General features: G+C 46.7%; 1 protein-coding gene across 2 annotated transcripts in view; it reads left to right on the top strand.

The window, feature by feature from the left end:
* The window catches only part of tafa5a (TAFA chemokine like family member 5a), a 115,562-nt gene that overhangs the window by 64,731 nt on the left and 29,569 nt on the right, over positions 1-21,262 (top strand). For both annotated transcript variants that reach the window (XM_079455448.1, XM_079455447.1), the window contains exon 2: positions 15,496-15,645. In XM_079455448.1, coding sequence (XP_079311574.1) covers positions 15,496-15,645 — 150 coding nt within the window. The remainder of the gene's footprint in view (positions 1-15,495; positions 15,646-21,262) is intronic.

Below are 21,262 nucleotides of genomic sequence, written 5' to 3'. Positions count from 1 at the left end.
TTGTCGGCGAAGAACGGAGTAGGGATCGGGTTTGGCTGGGAAGCACTTTGAGTAATTTTTATTAAAGACTTACAATTTGGCACCACTGCGCTCTCATTCAACAAAAACTCTGAATAACAAAGAACGGTCACTATGTCGTCAAACACTGCAGGACGTTGTCTTCGCCGCACGAGTGCACGTACACTCTTGCTTCCCAGACGGTCTCTCGTCCGACGTAGCTGGCCAGACCGTCTCCCCACCAATTACTGTAATGAGCCAAAGGTGTTCACAATGTGCAGTTGACCTACTTACACACCACTTACCACACCCTTTCACTGCCAACCTCGCTTGTCCACGCTCCCCTCTTCACAATGCTCTTTCTTACAAAATAATGACATGAATGAAAATTTTCTTTCAGGCTTAAGACCGCATCATAGCAATGTGATCCAATCCAATCCAATCCACCTTTATTTATAAAGCACTTTAAAAACAACACTGTCGACCAAAGTGCTGGACACAGTCTCTAAATAAATAACAACATACAACAAAAGCACAACAAGAATAAAAACAATAGATTGTAAAATAAATGCAGCAATATTACAAAGCTGAAAAAAGTCAACCCTCAAACTGAGTTAAACGCCAATGAAAATAAATGAGTTTTTAAACGAGATTTAAAAACAGGAAAAGACTCAGCCAGCCTGATTTGTAAAGGCAGCTCATTCCAAAGTCTTGGAGCTGCCACTGCAAACGCGCGGGCACCTCTGGTTTTGCGTTTGGTCTTAGGGACAACCAGCAGTGCCTGGTCAGCCGACCGGAGCGATCGACCCGGAATGTATGGCACGAGCAGATCAGACAAGTATTGAGGGGCCAGGCCATGCAAACATTTAAAAACAAATAAAAGAATTTTAAAATCAGTGCGATAGTGCACAGGGAGCCAGTGGAGGGATCGGAGAATGGGTGAGATATGGTCAAATTTTCGAGTTCCAGTTAGAAGACGAGCAGCTGCATTTTGGACTAGTTGTAATCGTGCCATCAGTGATTTACTAAGACCGGAGTACAGTGCATTACAATAATCTAAACGAGTGGTAATAAAAGCATGGATTAAAATTTCAAAGTCATGACGAGATAAAACCGGTTTTACTTTGGCCAGTTGCCTCAGCTGGAAGAAGCTGGTCTTCACCACTGCACTAATCTGGGCATCAAGTTTTAAACGACCGTCCAACTTGACTCCCAGGTCAGTAACCACAGGGCTGATATCACTGGTCAAACAACCTAGGTCAACAGGAACTGCAGCAGTTGAGTCATTTGGACCAAATAACACCAACTCAGTTTTACTGTCATTTAAATACAAAAAATTCGTAGCCATCCATGCTTTCACTTCATCTAGACATTCTAAAAGGGTCTTTGACTGGCTTAGCGGCACATAAATTTGGCAGTCGTCAGCATAAAAATGGAACGAAACATTATGACTTCTAAGGATCGACCCAAGGGGAAGCAAGTACATTGAAAAAAGTACTGGCCCAAGGACAGACCCTTGAGGAACTCCGCACAACAGAGGAGCCGAAGAAGACACAGCGTCATTGATCTGAACTGAAAAACTTCTGCCTTCCAAATAGGACCTAATCCAGGCTAAGGCCAACCCCTTAATGCCCACAACATTTTCCAGCCGAGACAATAAAATTTGATGGTCGACTGTATCAAACGCAGCCGTAAGATCCAATAGCAGCAGAGCAACAGTCTCACCACCGTCTGAAGCCAAAAGAATGTCGTTAAAAACCCTCAGCAGAGCTGTCTCAGTGCTGTGGGCTGACTTAAACCCAGACTGGAAAATTTCAGTTATACAATTTTCATTTACAAAGTTGCTAATCTGCAAATAAACAACTTTCTCCATAATTTTGGAAAGCAACGGGAGCTTAGAGATAGGTCGATAATTAGAGAGTTCAAGTTGGTCCAAGCCAGGTTTCTTTAACAAGGGTTGAACAACTGCGTGTTTAAAACTCATAGGTACAACTCCTGTAGTCAAACTGACATTAACAATATCAAGTATGCAAGGAGCCACTGTAGAAAAAACCTCTATAAAAAGACGAGGGGGAATCACATCATTAGGGGAGCCAGTAATCTTCATTTGACCAATAGTCTTTTCTAAAAAAGGCAAGTTAACAGGATCAAACTGGTTCAAAACAGCAGAACAGGTTACAAAAATGCCAGGGTCATACAAAGGTGGACCAATAAGGGCCCTAATGCTCTCCACCTTGTAGATAAAAAAATTAAGAAACTCCTCGCACAATTTTGATGGGTTCTCAAAGTACTGTAGTTGTGGGACATTAAGAACGGTTTTGATGGTATTAAAAAGAACTCGAGGATTATGACCATTAGAAGAAATAATGTTAGAAAAATGCTTAAACTTTTCAGCTTTTACAATTTTTTGATAAGAATACCAACTCTCTCTAAGTATCTGAAATGACACTTGGAGTTTATCCCTCTTCCACTTTCTTTCCGCCCTTCTGCACTCGCGCCTGGCAGCGCGAGTAACATCGTTTAACCAAGGATCAGGTCTAGGTTTGGACAGCCTGGTTTTTACGGGGGCTACCATGTCCAATGCTGCATAACAAGCAGCATTAAAACCAACACACAGATCATCAACAGTTGTGTTAGGACAATGTGAAACACGATTTAAATTAAAAACAGAGGAAAACTGAGCAGCAGTGGAAGAGTTAACTATCCGACCACGGCGCACAGGAGCATACGATTTAGCTATGACGCAAGACAAGGAAATTTGAAATACAACAGGCATATGGTCAGAGAAAAATGCATCACAGACTTCAAGATTAAAAACATTTAAGCCATGAGTTAAAACCAGGTCAAGAGTGTGCCCACGTTCCTGCGTTGGGCCAACTACACACTGTACAAGATTAAAACAATCAATGACATTTAAAAAGGCTCTTGCCATTGGGTTTTCAGGACAGCAAACGTGAATGTTAAAATCCCCAACAATAAGGAGGCGGTCGTACATTGGCACAAACTCAGCCAAAAATTGAGAGAAGTCAGTGATGAAATCCTTGTTGTATTTGGGTGGCCTATATACGAGTGCGCACAGCACTGGAGATGCACCGCTCAGTTCAAACAACTTCACCTCAAAAGTGGCGAAGGATACAGCAAGTGCGAGCTGTTTACATTTAAACTTTGTTTTATAAACTGTTGCCAGTCCTCCACCACGACCTGACGTCCTCGGGGAGTTAAAGTATGAACAATCAGACGGTAAAAGTTCACAAAAGGCACTCGACTCACCCACCGGAATCCACGTTTCCGTTATACAGAGAAAATCCAGATCACGCGACTCAAAAAAGTCCTTAAGAATAAAAGTTTTGTTTGGTAGAGATCTAGCATTCACCAGGGCAAATCTAGCCGGATCCTGTGCTTTTTCAGCCAGGATAGTTCGAGCAAGAGGCCGAAGATTCAGCTGATTCACCCCGCGCCAGCAAAAATGAGGGGCCCGAACACGGCAGGCAGGCAGCCCCATGTCCAAGTCATCCACCGGAACCAAACAGGAGTCGATCGGGTCCACAAAACGCCACAGTATGAGGCGACGAAATTCCGAACGAATTCCAGGCAATGTCACGGTGGAAGACGCCAGCCAGGTCCTCAGTTTCACCAGCCGACCGCCGCGCTTTCCCCGGCGTCCACGGCACGCCCTGCGCAAAGGCGGAGCCCACATACGGCGAAGGTGAGCTGGTATTCCCGTAAGAAACGGAGGACAGAAGGTTTTTTGGCCATCATGCTCAAATGGCACCGAGTTTTCAATCAAGGGTCGAAGATCTAAGAGTCTTTGGCGGTCATAAACCAGCAGAGAGTTGACATTTTCAATAATAATTGACAGGAATAACGTAAAAACAAACAAAGTACGCAGAGAGAGACGGCAGGCCATATACACCGGCGCTATCATCAGAACCCTCTGATAGCTAAGTTTGTTTTTTTGAGGCTTAATGACGACCAATTTAAAGGTAGAGTAGATCATTTGGAAGACACTAACTTTGTCTGCTAGCAGTGCAATCATACGAATCACCATCCAAAGCCACGCCTCCTCCAAAACTCATGAGCGCATTCACAGACCAGAAGCTGTTGGATCGGTTCCAGTGAAGTCAAAACATTACAGACATTACTACTATAACGAACATCTCCAGGTACCTGCTCTCTGTCCGCCATTGTCCCATTGCCTGCACATCGCACATGAGCATGCTGATGAGGTATGATGTCTGCGTGAGCAGGGTGTGCAGTGGGATGCAAAATACGCTTGCTGAAAATGTACACACGATGTTTCATTGCCCTGAGGGCAGTTATTGGTCCAATGACAATATATAATTATAAAAACACCAATGTTTCGCTTTGCATATTGATTGCTATCAGGATGTTTAGACACTTCCATCAGCATGTTTCTGGACAGGACTGCCTACTCTGCCTTTAAATGGTCCTGGGACATGGCCTAGATTAATTGACGAGTTGGTAATGTTATGAATGGGCTCATTTGCAACGGGTAGTAACTCTATACAGATTTCAATTTCTATCTCTTCCCCACTCTTTCCATCATTTATTAGTATTATTCTAAGTATTGTCTATATGTATTGTCTATCTTATTTATATACCTTTTGTGCACTGTGTTAGGGTATCTGAGACCAGTTCTATAGCACTTACACATTGCTGCCCTTTTGTTGCACTGGTTGCTTCCATTATTATGTCGCATTTAAGTCGTTTTGGAAAAGAGTGGAACAATTTTTTAGCAGGAGCTATTGTTTTTTTGACTTGAGAAACTAAAATTAACCCTGTATTCAGACATTTTAGCAACACAATACATTCTTTTAAGTAATGCATGTACTGATTTCCCCTGCATCCATGAACAGTCTGATTTTAAGAGACCCAGGAGAAAGCTTTTCCGGTTTTATGTTGCGTCAACTTTGCAGTTGAATTAAGAAGGTCATAGACTTGACCTCTGAGCCAGTCGTTCCTAGAGAAATCCATATTGAACGTAAGTAAGTAATTACTTAATCAGCTGTAAGAGGTTGTGCTATAACTTGTGATCTCTTAGTGATTAGTGAAGGCTGCAATCTTAGTGATTCTGGCTACATCATAGCATTATTATTATTACTGTTGCTCATACAGTAAAGTTTAAGCATCAGAACAAAGACTGTTTCCCACGCGGAGTCACCATTTGCTTGAAGATTATTGACATAAATGTCATGCTATAATGTAACATTATAAATTTATATAGTGAGGTTATGTATTAATACAAAATAAATAACACTAAATAAAATACTTTACTCTTAAACTTCTGAATACAAACTGTCACAAAACATGAAATAAATAATTTGCAATCTTAAAAATAAAACAAAAATAGACAAACATTAATATAATCAAAAATAGAATGTGTTGTGTTCATGAGAAATGTGCAATATTACTATTTCTGTATACTGTTTGTAAATAGTAACGCTTGCTGTTGTCACGTGATGAGACGTGACGTACGTACGTAATGACGCACAAAAGAAGAAGAAAATTGAGTAAAGAAAGTTACGGATTCACTACTCTCGTGTTGCCTGGATTATTCTTAAATCATCTTTACAATACCACAGAAAGTTACAAAAAAATAGATACTTAAATAATGAAAGCAAACATAAGAACAGCAAGCGGTTCAACAATGACAATTGTACAACAATGACCTCAAAATCGCATAACTGCAGCCTATAAATATGAGGATAGCCCTGCTACAACACTCGCCACCATATTAATAAAATTGAAGTCTATTTTCATCACAAAAGTCTCCCCACGGTATAGGTATATTTTCTAACGTTCACTTCAACACACACAGCAATGCTAGCTGGCATCGCTTTCACCGAGAAGGTTAAGTTCCCCTTCGGCTGTTTTCACCAACTTAAACTGATATATATATATATATATATATATATAATTAATCAATACGTGAACTACACCGAGATAAATGTATATTAATAATGCGAGACATTTTACTTTTGATGGCGGGGACGTTTACGTTAGCTCTGGTGATGGCTTATAAAAGATCATGGTACCTGAAGTGACGTGAGCAAACTTTGTGCTACCGCTAATCTTGCTCATTTTTCTCATTTTCTGTCCTTTTCTTCTTTCTCTTTTCGGCACCAGAGGATACATCCTATTTTGTTACATGGCTTACCATTTATTACAGTGACGCGCACTTGCGCACCGGCGCTAATTGTCAACGCACGCGAGATGTCTATTGCGCATTACTCAAACGCTAGCAGACACAGCAGCAGTTGTCGGGAAATCTGAATTTTCTTGTCTTGAATTATTCATTTATTTATTCATTCATATTCATTCGTTCATTCATTTATATCACTTGTTTAAGTTATTTAATTGTAAAAATAAATAAATAAAATAAACGATTGAGGGGCCCCCTGGTCGTCAGGGGGCCCCAAGCAGCCGCTTAGTTCGCTTATGCCTCGGGCCGGCCCTGTCCGCAACGCCTATTGAATATATTGAATAGATCACAAAATATAATCAAAACAAACTTTAAGCTAAAAAAAGATTCCCTATGTGGTAAAATTGCAATTTTTACCTTTCTACCTTTGTTTTTACTTTTAGGAAGCTAAATGTATGAACCTATTTTAAGGTTAATTCAAGAAAAGATAGCACATTAAGATTTCATCTGTAAAGCATTTTAAAGGTGTTTATTAATGATTAACTTATTTACAAATTAATTATAAAACAGTTAGCAGTTATAAATGGATGAATAAAAAGAGTAACTAATAAAATGCTTGCAAAAAAGTGAGCCTTTTTAACTCACATGTTATACATGCTTAATAAATGTGTTTATTTATACTTATTTGACTCAAAGCCAGATGTATGATGATGTCAATAGCAAAATAGATTTTGTGAGATAAAAGGTGGATTTTTCAACCACAATGTGTGCAACTGTATATTTCTTATGGTTCTCTGTAAAAAGCCTTCAGGTCGCTATTTCAAAGCAATTGACAAAACGACATGTTCCCCTTCAGTCGGTCTCTCGACGTTGTGAGAGACTGACTGGGGTTTGATCTTGAGAACCTACCTTCTCCGAGATAATTAATTAATAAAACGCCAATGGGCTTGGCGAATGGCACGCGCACGCCAGTCTCCGCCCCGTGCATACGGGTATAAAGGAAGATGGCGGCGGTCATTCACTCATCCTTTGTTCTTCGGAACCTGTGTGTTTGCTGATGCTACACGCGATACTCGACTTCGAGAAAAACCTGCTGGATTTATGACGCGGAGCAGCGGACTTCTCCTTTCGGTGGACTTCCCCTGGGCGTTTCGGCAGAAGGCTACAGACCTTAAGAGGTAAGTCCCTCCGGCTACGAGCATGTTTCGTAGCTGTATCCTTGGGTGCGACAGACTCATCCCGGAGTCTGACGGCCATGATTCCTGTGTCACTTGCTTGGGGCTCAAGCATGCTGAGGCAGGTTTTCACTGGTGCAATGTCCCGTGTGTGCGGACATAGCAATCAGGGTGTTGCGGTCACGGTTGGCTACGTTCTTTCGAGCGCTGCCACCACCCCGTCTGTTTCCCAGGCGTGTTCAGCTGCCGTTTCGGCGAGGTTGACCGCTTTGGCGAGCGGCGGGGGTGATTTAGGGACGCGATAGATGTCGCTCCGTCAGCTTCACGCTCGCGGACCATCTATACCTCTTCACGCTCACCTGGTTCGTCCCCTACGAGCGGCAGACGGCCGTCTCATAGTGGTAAGACTTCGCACACGGATGATGACGCTATCTGTGTCGCTGCGTCGGACAGCTGCCTGCTGGCATCGGATGCGGAAGAGAGCTCCGGAGGAGACTCGGGCTAAGATGTCGGCCATGCTTTCCCGGGCAGCCGCGTGCATCGGGTTGCAGGGTGTAACAACATCCTCGCCGGAACGCTCGCGGCTAGATGCGCGGTTTCGGGGGCGTGGTCAAAAGCCACGCCCTGCTCCGTTACCATTTTTCCCGGAGGTGCATGACGAGCTCGCCAAGTCCTGGAATGCGCTCCTTTTGGCGCGTTTCAGGCCGGAGGGCTCTGTGGCTGTGACTTCCCTGGTTGGTGGGGCGGCTAGAGTCTATGTTGACGTTCCCCGCGTGGAGCGTGCAGTCGCGGGCCACTTGTGCCCGCAGACAGCTGCCACTGGGGGGGGCTCGACCTAGACTCCCGTCCAGAGCACGTAAGCTCTTCGACACTCGTCGAAGACTTGCAGTGCTGCTGGACGAACCGCCTCCGCTCTCCACGCCATGGCGGTCCTCCGGGTTTTTCAGGTAAGTCCTGAAGGATTTGGACGACGGGAAGTTCGACCCAACTCGTATGAGAGCTACGTACTGCCACAGACCTCGCGCTACGAGCGACGAAGGCCACGGCACGTGCACTGGGTCGGTCGATGTCCACAATGGTGGTCCAAGAGAGGCATCTGTGGCTTAGTCTTGCGCAGGTGAGCGGCGCCCAGAACGTCGGTTCTGGATGCGCCCATCTCGCAAGCAGGGCTGCTTGGTGATACCGTGGAGGACGGCAGTTCTCCGCGGTCTGGCAGACTGAGGCGATCGAACAGATCCTGCCACGCGGCAACGTGCCCGCCAACAGGTCGGCATGGTCTCGGGCACAGTCTGGTTCCCAGCAGCCCTGCCCTCCCGCGGCGGCCCTCCGGTTAAGGAACCTCCCAGAGGACGACCCACCAGAGGTGGACCCCCGCGGAAGAGGGCATCTGTTCCCCGTCAGCAGCCCGCCAAGAGGCTCTTTAAAGCGGCCCTGACGGGACGAACCAGGGGGAGATTTTACTGGGCCCGAATCCCGGCCTTTCCAATGCCGGATCGGAAAAGGACGCTGCCTGCCGCGTTCCATCGAGTCTGGGCCCTTTTCAGGGTCCGGCGCCCACATACTCTCAAAGAGACAAATCTCCCCTGGGTTTTCCTCCACAACACTCTCGTCCAGACGGTGTATGGGATGGATCGGGCCGCCGACCGCAATCTCCTCCGGACATTGCGTTGGGCCGCCTGAAGCAGGTAAACATACAGAGCCGTCAACCTCCCTGGGGGTCCCCCCTGTGCGAGGTGACCGTACTGTCAGCCACCGAACCAGCCTCCCCCGGCACGGTGAGGCAGATTGTCCCTCTGGTCCCGTTGTCACGGTTCTTGGGCGCTTGGTAGCGCACCAGCCCGTCACACTGGATAGAGAGGACGGTCCGTCTCGGTTACTCGATCCAATTCGCCAGGCGCCCCCCCCAAGTTTCGTGGCATTCTGTACACCTCGGGGCGAGGAGAGAATGCTTCCGTACTTCGGCAGGAGGTCGCCGCCCTTCTGGCGAAGGGTGCGGTCGAACCCGTCCCTATAACCGAGATGTCGTCCGAGTTTTACACTTCATCGTGCCCAAAAAAGGGCGGGGGGCTGCGGCCCATTTTTGGATCTGCGGCACCTGAACAAGCACCTGCACAAGCTGCCGTTCAGAGTGCTGACGCAGAGGCGCATCCTGGGCTCGGTACGTCACCAGGATTGGTTCGTGGCAATCGACCTGAAGGACGCGTACTTTCACGTCTCTATTCTCCCCCGACACCGGCCGTTCCTACGGTTCGCGTTCGAGGGAAGGGCGAATCAGTACAGGGTCCTGCCATTCGGTCTGGCCCTGTCTCCACGGGTTTTTTCCAAGCTAGTGGAGGCTGCCTTAGCTCCTGGCAGGGAGCAAGGCGTGCGAGTGCTAAACTATCTTGACGACTGGCTTGTCTTGGCACACTCGCGAGATGTGTTGTGCACGCACAGGGACCTTGTGCTTCGGCACCTAGACCGTCTAGGCCTCCGGGTCAACCAGGAGAAGAGCAAGCTCTCCCCCGCGCAGAGCACCTCTTACCTCGGTATGGAACTAGACTCTTTACGGTAATTACGGTAACGCCTCAGTGCCTTCGCACTCTCTTACCCTGGTCAGACTTGACCTTTTCTCCGAGCGGGGGTCCCGCTCGGACAGGTTTCGAGGCGTGTCGTGGGAACGACAGACGCCTCCCTGCAAGGGTGGTGTGCGGTGTGCAAGTGGGCACGCAGTATCGGGGCGGTGGACAGGTCCCCGACTGCGTGGGCATATCAACTGCCTAGAGTTGTTGGCAATCCTTCTGGCACTGAGGAGGCTCCAGCCCCTCGTGCAGGACAAACACGTGCTAGTCCGGTTGGACAGCACGACTGCCGTAGCGTACATCAATCACAAGGCGGCATACGCTCACCGCAGTTATCACAACTCGCCCGACGCCTCCTCCTTGGGAGTCAGCAGGTGAATCCCTGCGGGCCACGTTTCTTCTGGGCAACCTGAACCAGACAGCCGATGCGCTCTCTCGACAGTGTACTCCCCACGGAGAGTGGCGACTCCATCCCCGTGCAGCCCGGCTCATGTGGGAAGCGGTTCGGCAGGCACAGGTGGACCTGTTGCCTCCCCGGACTCCACCCATTACCCGCTATGGTATTCCAAGACCGAGGGTCCCCTCGGCACGGATGCCCTAGCACACAGCTGGCCGCGGGACAAGCGGAAGTACGCCTTCCCCCCCAGTGAGCCTCCTTGCACAGGTCCTGTGCAAGGTCAGAGAAAGGGGCATCAGGTTCTGGTGAGTGGTGCCATACTGGCCCAACCAGACCTGGCTCTCGGATCTGGTAGATCTGACGACAGCCCCCCTGGCCCATTCCCCTGACGAAGGACCTTCCGTTGCAGGGGAAGGGCACGTTGTGGCACCCCAACGCAGGCCTCTGGAACCTCCATGCCTGGCCCCTGGACGGGACGAGGGCTTGCCCGTTAGCGGTCCGGGAGACTGTCTTACAGGCTAGAGCCCCGCCTCTAGGCGGTCATACGCTTATAAGTGGCGCCAATTGTCCTGGTGTTCTCCCCGGGAGGAGAACCCGCGGAGTTGCCTGATCGGATCAGTGCTGACCCGCAGGTAAGTATCCCCGTCAGCACAACCTGGTCACCAGGTTCCTCAGGAGCGCGAGAAGGGTGTGTCCACCCTGGCCGCGCTCCGTACCCTCTTGGGACCCTAATGGGGTCCTACAGGGCCTTGGTACGGCCCTGGTGAGCCCCTAAGTATTGCCAATCTTCCTCAGTCGGATGAAAGATGCACTCTTTGTGGCGCTCACCTCCATCAAGAGGGTGGGGGACCTACAGGCATTCTCTGTGTCCCAAAGGTGCCTGGAACTCGGGATCGGTAATTCTCACGTGGTCCTGAGATCCTATCCCGACAACGAGCCCAAGCTTCCCACTACTCCCTTCCGGGACCAGGTGGTGAACCTGCAGGCGCTCCCCTCCGGAGAGGAAGACCCAACCTTTCTATGTGTTGTGTCCAGTACGCGCGCTGCGCCTCGGTCTGGACCGCACACAGAGCCTCAGAAGCTCTGAGCAGCTCTTTGTCTGTTCTGGGAGACGGCACCCGGGGGGGGCTGTCTCCAAACAGAAGTGGCGCACTGGGTACCAATCCCAGGATCGCCGTGCCCGCTGGCAGTGAGAGCCCACTCCACTCGTGGGCACTGGCACAGGGCGCCTCTCTGGCAGACATTGTAGAACTGCGGGTTGGGCTACGCCCAGTACCTTCACGAGATTTTACAATCTCCACGTGGAACCAGTTGCAGCACATCCCTTAAACGCCGCCAACGTTTAGGGTGGGCTCCTGGTTTGGGCGTACGCCTGCGAAAGCGCCTTCTCCCCTCACCAGGTGAGACTAGTGCGCTATTGTAGCCTACCTACTTTCCCCTCTCGGGCGAAGTATAGGCATTCCATCCATCACTAAGCATTGCACTTGGTAACAGACTGGGCGGAGCCGTCTGTTAGAACCAGGTCCGTTACAGGTAGAGTCATCCCTGCTCAGGCAGACCCCTGTATTAGGACTAGTGCCCCATACGTAGTGACTCCCCTTTGGGTCGTCCCGTGTGTTGAATTCCTCACTCAGGATTTCCCGATTGGTGAATCTGTGACCTCCCCGCCGGTGGTAATCCCACCTGGATTGTCCCCCTATTCGGGCTAACACCGTTCCGCATGTTGTTCTCCCCGCCGGGGAGACCATGTCATGTCTCCACATGTACCTCCCCTCCGGGTAGGATGTGGCCTCCGTAGCACACTCTTCTAAGAGGAGAGCAGTGTTTCCCCAGTGTTCGGCTCCGGACAGCTCCTCGCTACTAGAGGCGTACGCCACTGTCCGTGAGGCCGTCAGTAGAGGCTTCTCGGTATGACCAATACTATATGACTGGAAGATTACGTCTCGCGGTAGCACTCTGGGACTCGCTAGCCCAGTCAGGGTCGCTCCGCTAGAGGTCGTGATATCGGTGCAAGCGCTGTGGCGTTTAAGATTGATCCCCAGTCAGTCTCTCACAACGTCGAGAGACCGACTGAAGGGGAACGTCTCGGTTACGTCTGTAACCTCGGTTCCCTGATGGAGGGAACGAGACGTTGTGACTTCATGCCACAACGCTGCACCGAATCACTGCAGTGAACGGGAGTGCCCTCTCAGGTTCCTCAGTACAAAGGGTGAGTGAATGACCGCCGCCATCTTCCTTTATACCCGTATGCACGGGGCGGAGACTGGCGTGCGCGTGCCATTCGCCAAGCCCATTGGCGTTTTATTAATTAATTATCTCGGAGAAGGTAGGTTCTCAAGATCAAACCCCAGTCAGTCTCTCACAACGTCTCGTTCCCTCCATCAGGGAACCGAGGTTACAGACGTAACCGAGACGTTTTCTGGTAATCGAGACTTGTTTTTTTATAATTTTTCAGATTCCCCCATAACACTAAAGACATATAGTTTCATACATGATATGTTATTAACAAATCATTGACTTTTGCACTTTCACAGGTAACATTTGTAACTCAAGCTGCTCACTTTACAATAAGTTGCAATTTAATGGGTTAATAATGTTTAAACGTATCAATAAATGAATAAATAAAATAAATGGTTCACAGATGTTCACTTTAACAAAAAGACATAAACTTCAAACATATTATAACAAAGCATATATCAACATATGTGGAAGTTTTTAACAACATCCATCATTAGATTTTCTAAAACAATCACTGTATTGTTGAAATCTTGCTTCCTGTCAATCTCAGAATCACATGTATACATGTATAGTTTAGCTTCTTCTGTCAGCGAGGAGGGTTTTACATGTGCTAAATGTAAGGGAGTAGTCAGGCTAACGGAGAAGATCACAGAATTAGAGACACGCATCCGAACGCTACTTGATTCTATTTTCTGGAATGTGGAAATAGAGGCTCCAGCCACCATTGTTGAATGTATACCGCGAGCCAGAGAGCCTGACATTAGGGAATTTTGGGCATAAACGGCCCAACATAGGAACTGGCTCCAGGTCTCGTGGTGGCCATGGCAGTAATTGTGAAGAAACCTCCTGATTTCCTGGATCTTTCGTTCCGTCAGCCCGTTAGTCCCCAAGTAGAGGTCACACCACGGAGGTGAAAGAAGGCTCGCCATACTCTGGAGATGAAGTGAGGACCTTGGTCTGAAACAATATCCTCTGGGATGCCGAAGTATCTGAAGATATGTTGAAAGAGAAGTTCAGCCGGTTCCATTGACTGTAGCTTCCAGAGAGACTCCGCGCACTGCAGGGCTTTCCCATTGAGAAGAAAGATGACGAAGGATACCTTTGCTGCAGAGGGAATTATGCTGTAGATAGAGGGTGCACTGGAAAATGAAGCTGTTGAAAACCCTCCCCCAGGCCAGAAAAGAGAGCTGGTGAAACCATGGACTGGCAGACACTTTAGACGAAGCATGGATGTTGATGTTAGCTTGGTGCATGCAAAGTGCTACTGTAGTTCTATGACTGTCCGAGAAAAGATCTGTACAACTGATGTTGAACTGTTATCGGCAGAAAACATATAAGGTTATGCAAGTCAAAACACAGGTTAAATATCAGACAAATTCTAGCAGACCCCGGCCAGGCAAACAGTGCAAAATCTGAAACGGATCGTGCTCCCCAGCAACCATTACAGTCTGGGAAGTGTCAACCAGGCTCCCAGGGATGGAGACAGGGAGACAAGGATCTCGATCTGCTTCACCGACCCTTCGGAGGTGGTTCGATGGCTAGCAGTGCGACTCCCTCTGCTGAGTTACCTGCCCGGCAATATTGCAGCTCATCACACCATTGGACTGAGAGAGCTGATGCGGAGTATACCCGACATCGTGTTTCGCCGTGATGCAATGTCGGGTTGCCGAACACTGTCCTGTGGAGGGTGAGAACGGCTGCGATAAAGACCCAGAGACAGAGGAAACTCTTTTAGCGAGAATGTGGGTGCTAGGCCCCCGGAGGTGTCCAGCTGTTAGTGGGACCGGGCAGGGACCATCCCAGTCTGACCGGCAAGAGATGGAGAAGCTGGGGTCAGGCCTGATGGTAGTCACAATCTCCCTGAGCTCATCATGTCAGGAACGCTTCTGCTTTTTTACATTTTCATTTAATGAGCAGACTTCATAGAAAATCATTTAACGACTCGTATTCACACAAACCATATACACAAGTGCAACAGTAGTTGAAAAACTTGTGTGCATTTCCAACCAATTTAGCAGGTATAAAAAAACAGACGAATAAGTGACTCTTTAGAAAATGTCATGATTCTGGCGCATCATATCATGTTTCTCTTGGTTTAGTGGCAGGATCATGACAGAGTCTCATGTTTTGTGTGGAGAGAGGCATTTATGGCTCTTATGGCCTTCCATACGCTCTCTCCTTTCTCGTGTCTGTTCCTATCCTCTCGTTTCCTCGTTATTGATTCATGCCCTACACCTGTTCCCCTCTTGATTTGGTCCCTTATTTAATGCCCTTGTGTTTTCTGTCTTGTGCTGGTTCATTGTGGTTGTGTTGTGAGTTCTTGTTTCTAGTCTAGTCTAGTCTAGTCTAGTCTAGTCTAGTCTAGTCTAGTCTAGTCTAGTCTAGTCTAGTCTAGTCTAGTCAAGTCAAGTCAATGTTTAAAGTTTATTTTAGTCTTGTTGAAGTTTAGATAATCTTAGTCCTGTCCTGTCTTGTCATGTTATTCTATTCCCATGTTTTGTTCTGTTACCCCCTCGTGGGTTTTGTTTTGTCATTTTATTATTAAATTCTCTGTTTACCCCTTACCCACTGTCTGCACCTGGGTCCTCTGTCCGTGTCACCACCCTCGATCATGACAAGAAAAGCGATATTTTTTATAATCATAATTATAATAATATATAGTAATATAGAGATCTATTCCATCAACTTGCCAGCAGTTGTGTTTGGGAAACACAAAAATTATTTTTTCAAACGGTTCAGAGTTTAAATAATCATTGTAGTTAGTTGTTTTGACAATAATCAAAAAACAAAATATTAAATAAAAACATATTTTCACATTTAAAAAAAACTATGGATAAACATAACTAAGAGACTCAGATAACAAGTCTCCAAAATAAGTAATGTTTTACAGTAAATTAGAGAGATATGACTGTGCTGTGTTGCATCTCTTTAAACTCATGTATTGTCTCTGGTTGTGTTCTGTAGGTCAGTTAGCAGCAGGCACTTGTGAGATTGTCACTCTAGACAGAGACAGCAGTCAACCACGCAGGACAATCGCCAGACAGACAGCTCGCTGTGCATGTAAGAAAGGACAGATCGCTGGGACAACGAGAGCCAGACCGGCCTGTGTAGATGGTAAGATTTTTATTTATTTTTTGCTAAAAAACTTACCTGCTGTTTAATTTTCTATGTATATGTTATATTTGAGATAAGTAGCTTGGGCTTGACATTAAGTCCTTCCGACAAGTACATTTGTCATTCACCGAGTACAAATATTACTTATATCTCACCTATATATGATATTTCATTTGAAGTGTTAATTGTTTCGGGTCCTGGTTGTTCAAGTTTGCTTATAATCATTTTACATAGTCTGCAGATAACTTAAAAATTACATTATCAAATCAAATCATTTGTATTGTCACTCAACCATATACACAAGTGGAACAGTAGGTGAAAAAGTTTGGTTGTGTGCAGTTCCAACCAATATAGCAGCTGTGACAGGTTCAATAAATACAATAAATCTTTCTGTACATACAATTAGGACAATAGACATTTTCTGCGCAATGTGACAGTGACAAATAATTAAAATCTTTATACATAACTACATGGTAGCAGCAGATATATACATGTGTATATAATGTACAGTGAGGTAGCAGAGATGGCAAAATTGGCGAATAGCTGTCAGTTCTTGGTTAATTTTTATACATTATATAAGATGGATTATATAAATAATGATATTGTTGTAGACCAGTGCGGGGTAAAGTGCAGTGCTTATGGATAGATTGTAAAGATAGATCAAGAGTTCAAGAGTCTGGCAGCTTATGTAGTCTGCTGGTGCGAGTTCTGCGGCCACGGTATCGTTTTCCTGAGAACGTGACATGGGTGGCTGGAGTCTGTAATGATCCTCCTTGAGTTAAAAATTTTACCTCTAAAAAAAGGTTTTGGAGGGAGGAAGGCTCACTCCCGACAATGTGTGCATGGCATTTCACCCAACTCTCAGGAGGGCTTGGCGGTTGAGAGCATTGCTGTTGCTATACTATGCAGCCAGTAAGGATGCTCTCGATTGTGCTGGTGTAGAACTGTGTGAGGATGTGGTGGTTCAAGCGGAACTTCCTCAGCCGTCTCAGGAAGAAGAGACGCTGATGAGCCTTCTTCACAACAGCTTTAGTGTGGATGGACCATGTGAGTTCCTCTGTGATGTGGACACAAAGGAACTTAAAGCTGTTTACTCCCCCCGCGGGTGCTCCGTTGATGGTGATAGGGCTGTGTTCTCTGGCTTTTCTCCTAAAGGCCTCCACCAGCTCTTTGGTCTTACTGGTGTTCAGGCAGAGGTTGCGTCATAGTACACACTTCTTCTCTGTATGCTGTTTCGTTGGCATCAGTGATCAGACCTACTACCGTTGTGTCGGTATGATGGCATTGGAGCTGTGTGTTGCCACGCAGTTGTTTGTGTACAGGGTGTAAAGGAGTGGGCTGAGAACACAACCCTGTGGAGATCCGGTGTTGAGGGTCAGTGGTGAGAAAATGTTATTCCCAATTCTAACCACTTGGCGCCTGCAAGACAGGAAGCCCATGATCCAGCTGCACAGCAAGCTGTTTAAACCCAGCGCCTGTAGTTTCACATCCAGCTTGGAGGGTACAATGGTGTTACATGCTGAACTGTAGTCTATAAACAGCATTCGTAGGCTGTTCAGAGCAGATGTGGTCTCTGATTACATTTGCTGATTTCTGAAAACATTTGCTGATAATGGGGTTAGAGCAGTGTTTCTCACTGGTGGGGAATAGAGAGATGACAAGTGGGGCGCGACAAATGGGTGGACATTTTGACATTTTTTTGACAAATCTCTATTAATTACTTTATTATTGACCATACACTCAAAACAAAACAATGACATTTAAAGGTAAGCCTTATATTTATCTGCACCAGCAGATAAAACCAAGACAGACAGTGGACCTAAATTTCATTACCCTTTTTTGCTATCGGGACAGGTGGGGCTCGGACCCCTTCCCTCCCTCCAAAGTGGGGAATGGCAGAAAATGTTTGAGAAACACTGGGTTAGAGCAACAGGATGCCAGTCATTTAAGCAAGTGACTATGGGTTGCTTTGGTACAAGCACAATGGTAGTCGTTTTAAACCAAATGGGAACAATGAACGGAGAGAGGTATTACAGGCATTTCGGTAATGATGAATAGGATCTTAAATATACAGAAATGCACTTCTTGTGTGAACTGCACATATGGTAATGTGGTAATTTACCAGTATTACTAGGTGAAAACTTGGTTACCTGACATTTCTTTTAGCCGTTCTGTATTGTTCTTTTAATCTTTTTTCCATCCTTTGACATAATACACCGAAGTAGTGTCAGATGATGTGTTGATCATGATATGATTAATTAAAGTGCTTACACTTTGGATCTCCTGAGTTTGCACATTTAGATTATCTTCTATACTTCATTGTTACACCGACATCATCGGTGTCTCCCACATGTCTCCCACAAAATGATAACATGGTCATAATCACTGAAATGTATTTTGTTTGGCCTATTCTGATTATGATGTTTATCTGCATGGTTTAATGATGCCATATAGCTGTTTAGATAATTAAAGCAATAAAGTTAGTGTACTGTACCAAACTGTTGGGCTGGGAAAAAAATATATAAATTATAATCAATATAATCAGTTTAACAAAACAATATCCAGGAACAAGCTTCCTTGGCCACGTGGAATAAGCCTCTAGGTTGCCGGCCAAAGAGAAGTTAAAATGGGGTAAACCCTGTGGAGGCCTGGGGCACCTCCCGGATCCCGAACAGCACGTACAGCTGCATGAGGTCCCAGTCGCGCCTGTCCTCTGCCACCACCTGTCGCAACATCAGCTTCAGGGTTTGATTTAACCTTTCAACTAGTCCATCAGTCTGAGGATGATACACCGATGTGCAAAGTTGTTTTACCTGTAAGAGGTGACAGAGGTTGGCCATCAATGGTTACATGAACAGGGTCTCCTGGTCAGTCAGTATCTCCGAGGGGATACCCACCCCGGCCTTCCTCAATGGTATGGCTTCCGGGTACCGGGTGGCTTAATCGACAGTGTCCAGTATGTGCTCATGTCCCCGGCAGACTTGGGCAGCAGTCCCACCAGGTCCATCCCCATGCGCTTGAACGGTACCTCGATGATAGGTAAAGGGATGATAGGGCTGGGGGGAGGTCGCTTGGGGGACGTTTTCTGGCACGTCAGGCAGGCTTGGCAGTGTCTCTTGACCTCTGCCTCCAGGCCGGGCCAGTGGAAACAGTCCTTGATGCGTTGGGCCATATTGGCGTCTCCCAGATGACCCACCATTGGGTGGGCGTGAGCAAGCTCCAAAATGGTTGCTGTCTTCCCTTTTGGTACCACCTGTAGCTGTTTTTCCTCCTCATCCTCTGGCGGCCAGCCATGACCGCAATACTGTTACCACGAACGCTACTTCAGCATGCCGGAGACCCAGACATGTCTGGCTCAAGGATGGTGCGCCTGTCTGGCTCAAGGATGGTGCGGTCGCACCCAAGACTACAGTGGCGAGACATGCCTGGCGACATGTGCAGGCTGCAGGAGAATGTGGTCTTTGAAGACACCGTCGACCAGCTACTGAAACGCCCAGGGGAATCGCAAACGCCAGGACGAGTTCCGCTGCTCTGCGTCTTAGATCAAGTAGGAAGAATCAAAGATCGCTCAGCATAAGCCTTGCAGGTTCCGAAAGAACAAAAAGGTGAATGAATGGGTCCCATTCACCAAGTTCATTGGCCTTTTCAAAGTAGAATCGAAGATGATAGGTTCTCAAGTCAAACCCCATTCTGTCAGTCTCGAAACGTCGAGAGACCCACAGAAAGGGAACTAGGCCTAACCAGGGGATTCCAGTTCCCTTCTGGCAAAAGCAGCAGCCTCTGCACAAGCTCGACAGTGCTTGCATAACAAGGCAAAATTTAAATATTGATTAATGATTATCATAATAATCTAATAGCGGCTGAAATTGTGAACTTCTCAATTTTTTTTCGAAATCAACTTTCTGGCCTGCTAATGGATGGACGAGATCTGTGTCAACTGTTGCCCACTCTTTGTTGAAAGATTTAGGCCAACATATCGGAGCTCAAAAGACCATCTGTCATGATGGATGAACGGAATGAGACCCAAGTGCGGTGGTAAATATGTTTTTATTTAGACTCTACAGATAACCCAGAAGGGAGAAACTTCTAATAACCCTGAAGGGAGAAACTGCCGATGACCCCGTAGGGAGAAATTGCTGATGACCCTGAAGGGAGGGTTCACCGCTGATCACAGAGCGCACTCGTCTGCAGCCTGGGAGAGTGGACGCAGCTCTTGAGGCAGATCTGGCGTTAGGAAGAGTGTGAACGCAGGAGTCCCAAATGGCGTGGCTGGACAGGGTCCCTTGGACTGGTGGAGGAATTTATGAGGATCAGATGCGGGGTGAACTGGAGCGCAGGGGAACTAGTGGGCAGAGGAGGACAACAAAATAAACGCTGAACTAAGGGACTACTTGACTAGAAGGGGAAAAAAAGAAAATAAATCTAGAACAGAAAAAAACAAGATGCTAGATGAGACAGGACAAGACAAGGAGTCAGCTTACAGCAGTATAACGTACACATACAACGGACTGATAAAGAACAGAAGCACACGAGGGAATAAATTAGGAAACCTATTACAATCACAATGAGTAACAGCTGCGCAGCGCGCCCCGCGAGCGGGAAGCACTGGCGAAACTCGCTACAGGTGTCAGGGTGATCAGATACGAGAGGGAATACCAGTGAGGGAGACACGAGGGCGGGGCTGGTGACGCAGACACCGAACACGCGGCAAACTGTCAAACGATTCCCCACGTGTTCGACATGAAACAAAACAAAGTCACACAGGCAGAAAACGGACACAGCAGACCCAGAGTCATGACACCATCTTCCTTTCTACTTTCATCTTCCTTTCTACTGCTTGATGTGGCTGGGTGGTCTCTGGTAAGTTTGTGCCTGGTTGGGCTTTGTCTTTGTCTGGGGTTCTGATACCCTGTGGGCTGTGGTGCTTGTCCCGCCACTGGGCTTCACCCAACTTATTTTCTCTACCTCATGTGAAGTATTGGTCAATGTGAGGCCCCTCACAAAGCTCTCTCTGGCTCTTCTTCGTGCCCTGATGGATTTTAAGGCCTTTCTTTGATGTTACTTTTATCCAGCCCCAAATGCATCTCTGTAGTTTCTGTCCTGTTGTTCCAGCTTCTGCTGTGCTGATCTCCTGGTTCTTTGTCATTTCCATTCCTTGGTCTGTTGCGTGTGACACATCCATAAGTCTTCTTGTGCACCTGCTAAATGTAATTATATTATATATAATACTTGTATTAAATTGTTTTATTTCTTAAATATGTTAGTTAGCATTGTACGTGCATATTTATGATTTATTGTTAAAGGGGTCATATGGCATTAATACGTCTTTTTCTGTGTCTTTGGTGTGTTATAATGGCTCATGCATGTATTAGACACGTAAAATTGTAAAAATGAAAGTGTCGGAACAAAAGATGCATTCTATCTAAACGCGAATGCTTGCCTGAAGCGCCTCGTGTAACCACACCCCCACAAATCTACGTCTAAATCGTTTATACACATTGCATTACATCTAAAAAACAATTATATAAATTTTTGCCTTTTATTTCCACCGCTTTAAAGTTGTTTGTAACCCAACGTACAAAATAATTTAACCAAGATATTAATGCGTTAAAACAAA

Source organism: Barbatula barbatula (genome assembly GCF_947034865.1).
Source record: "Barbatula barbatula genome assembly, chromosome: 4".
Lineage (NCBI taxonomy): Eukaryota > Metazoa > Chordata > Actinopteri > Cypriniformes > Nemacheilidae > Barbatula > Barbatula barbatula.
Note: the sequence above shows the minus strand (reverse complement) of the source record. Positions and strands in the feature narration are given on the sequence as shown.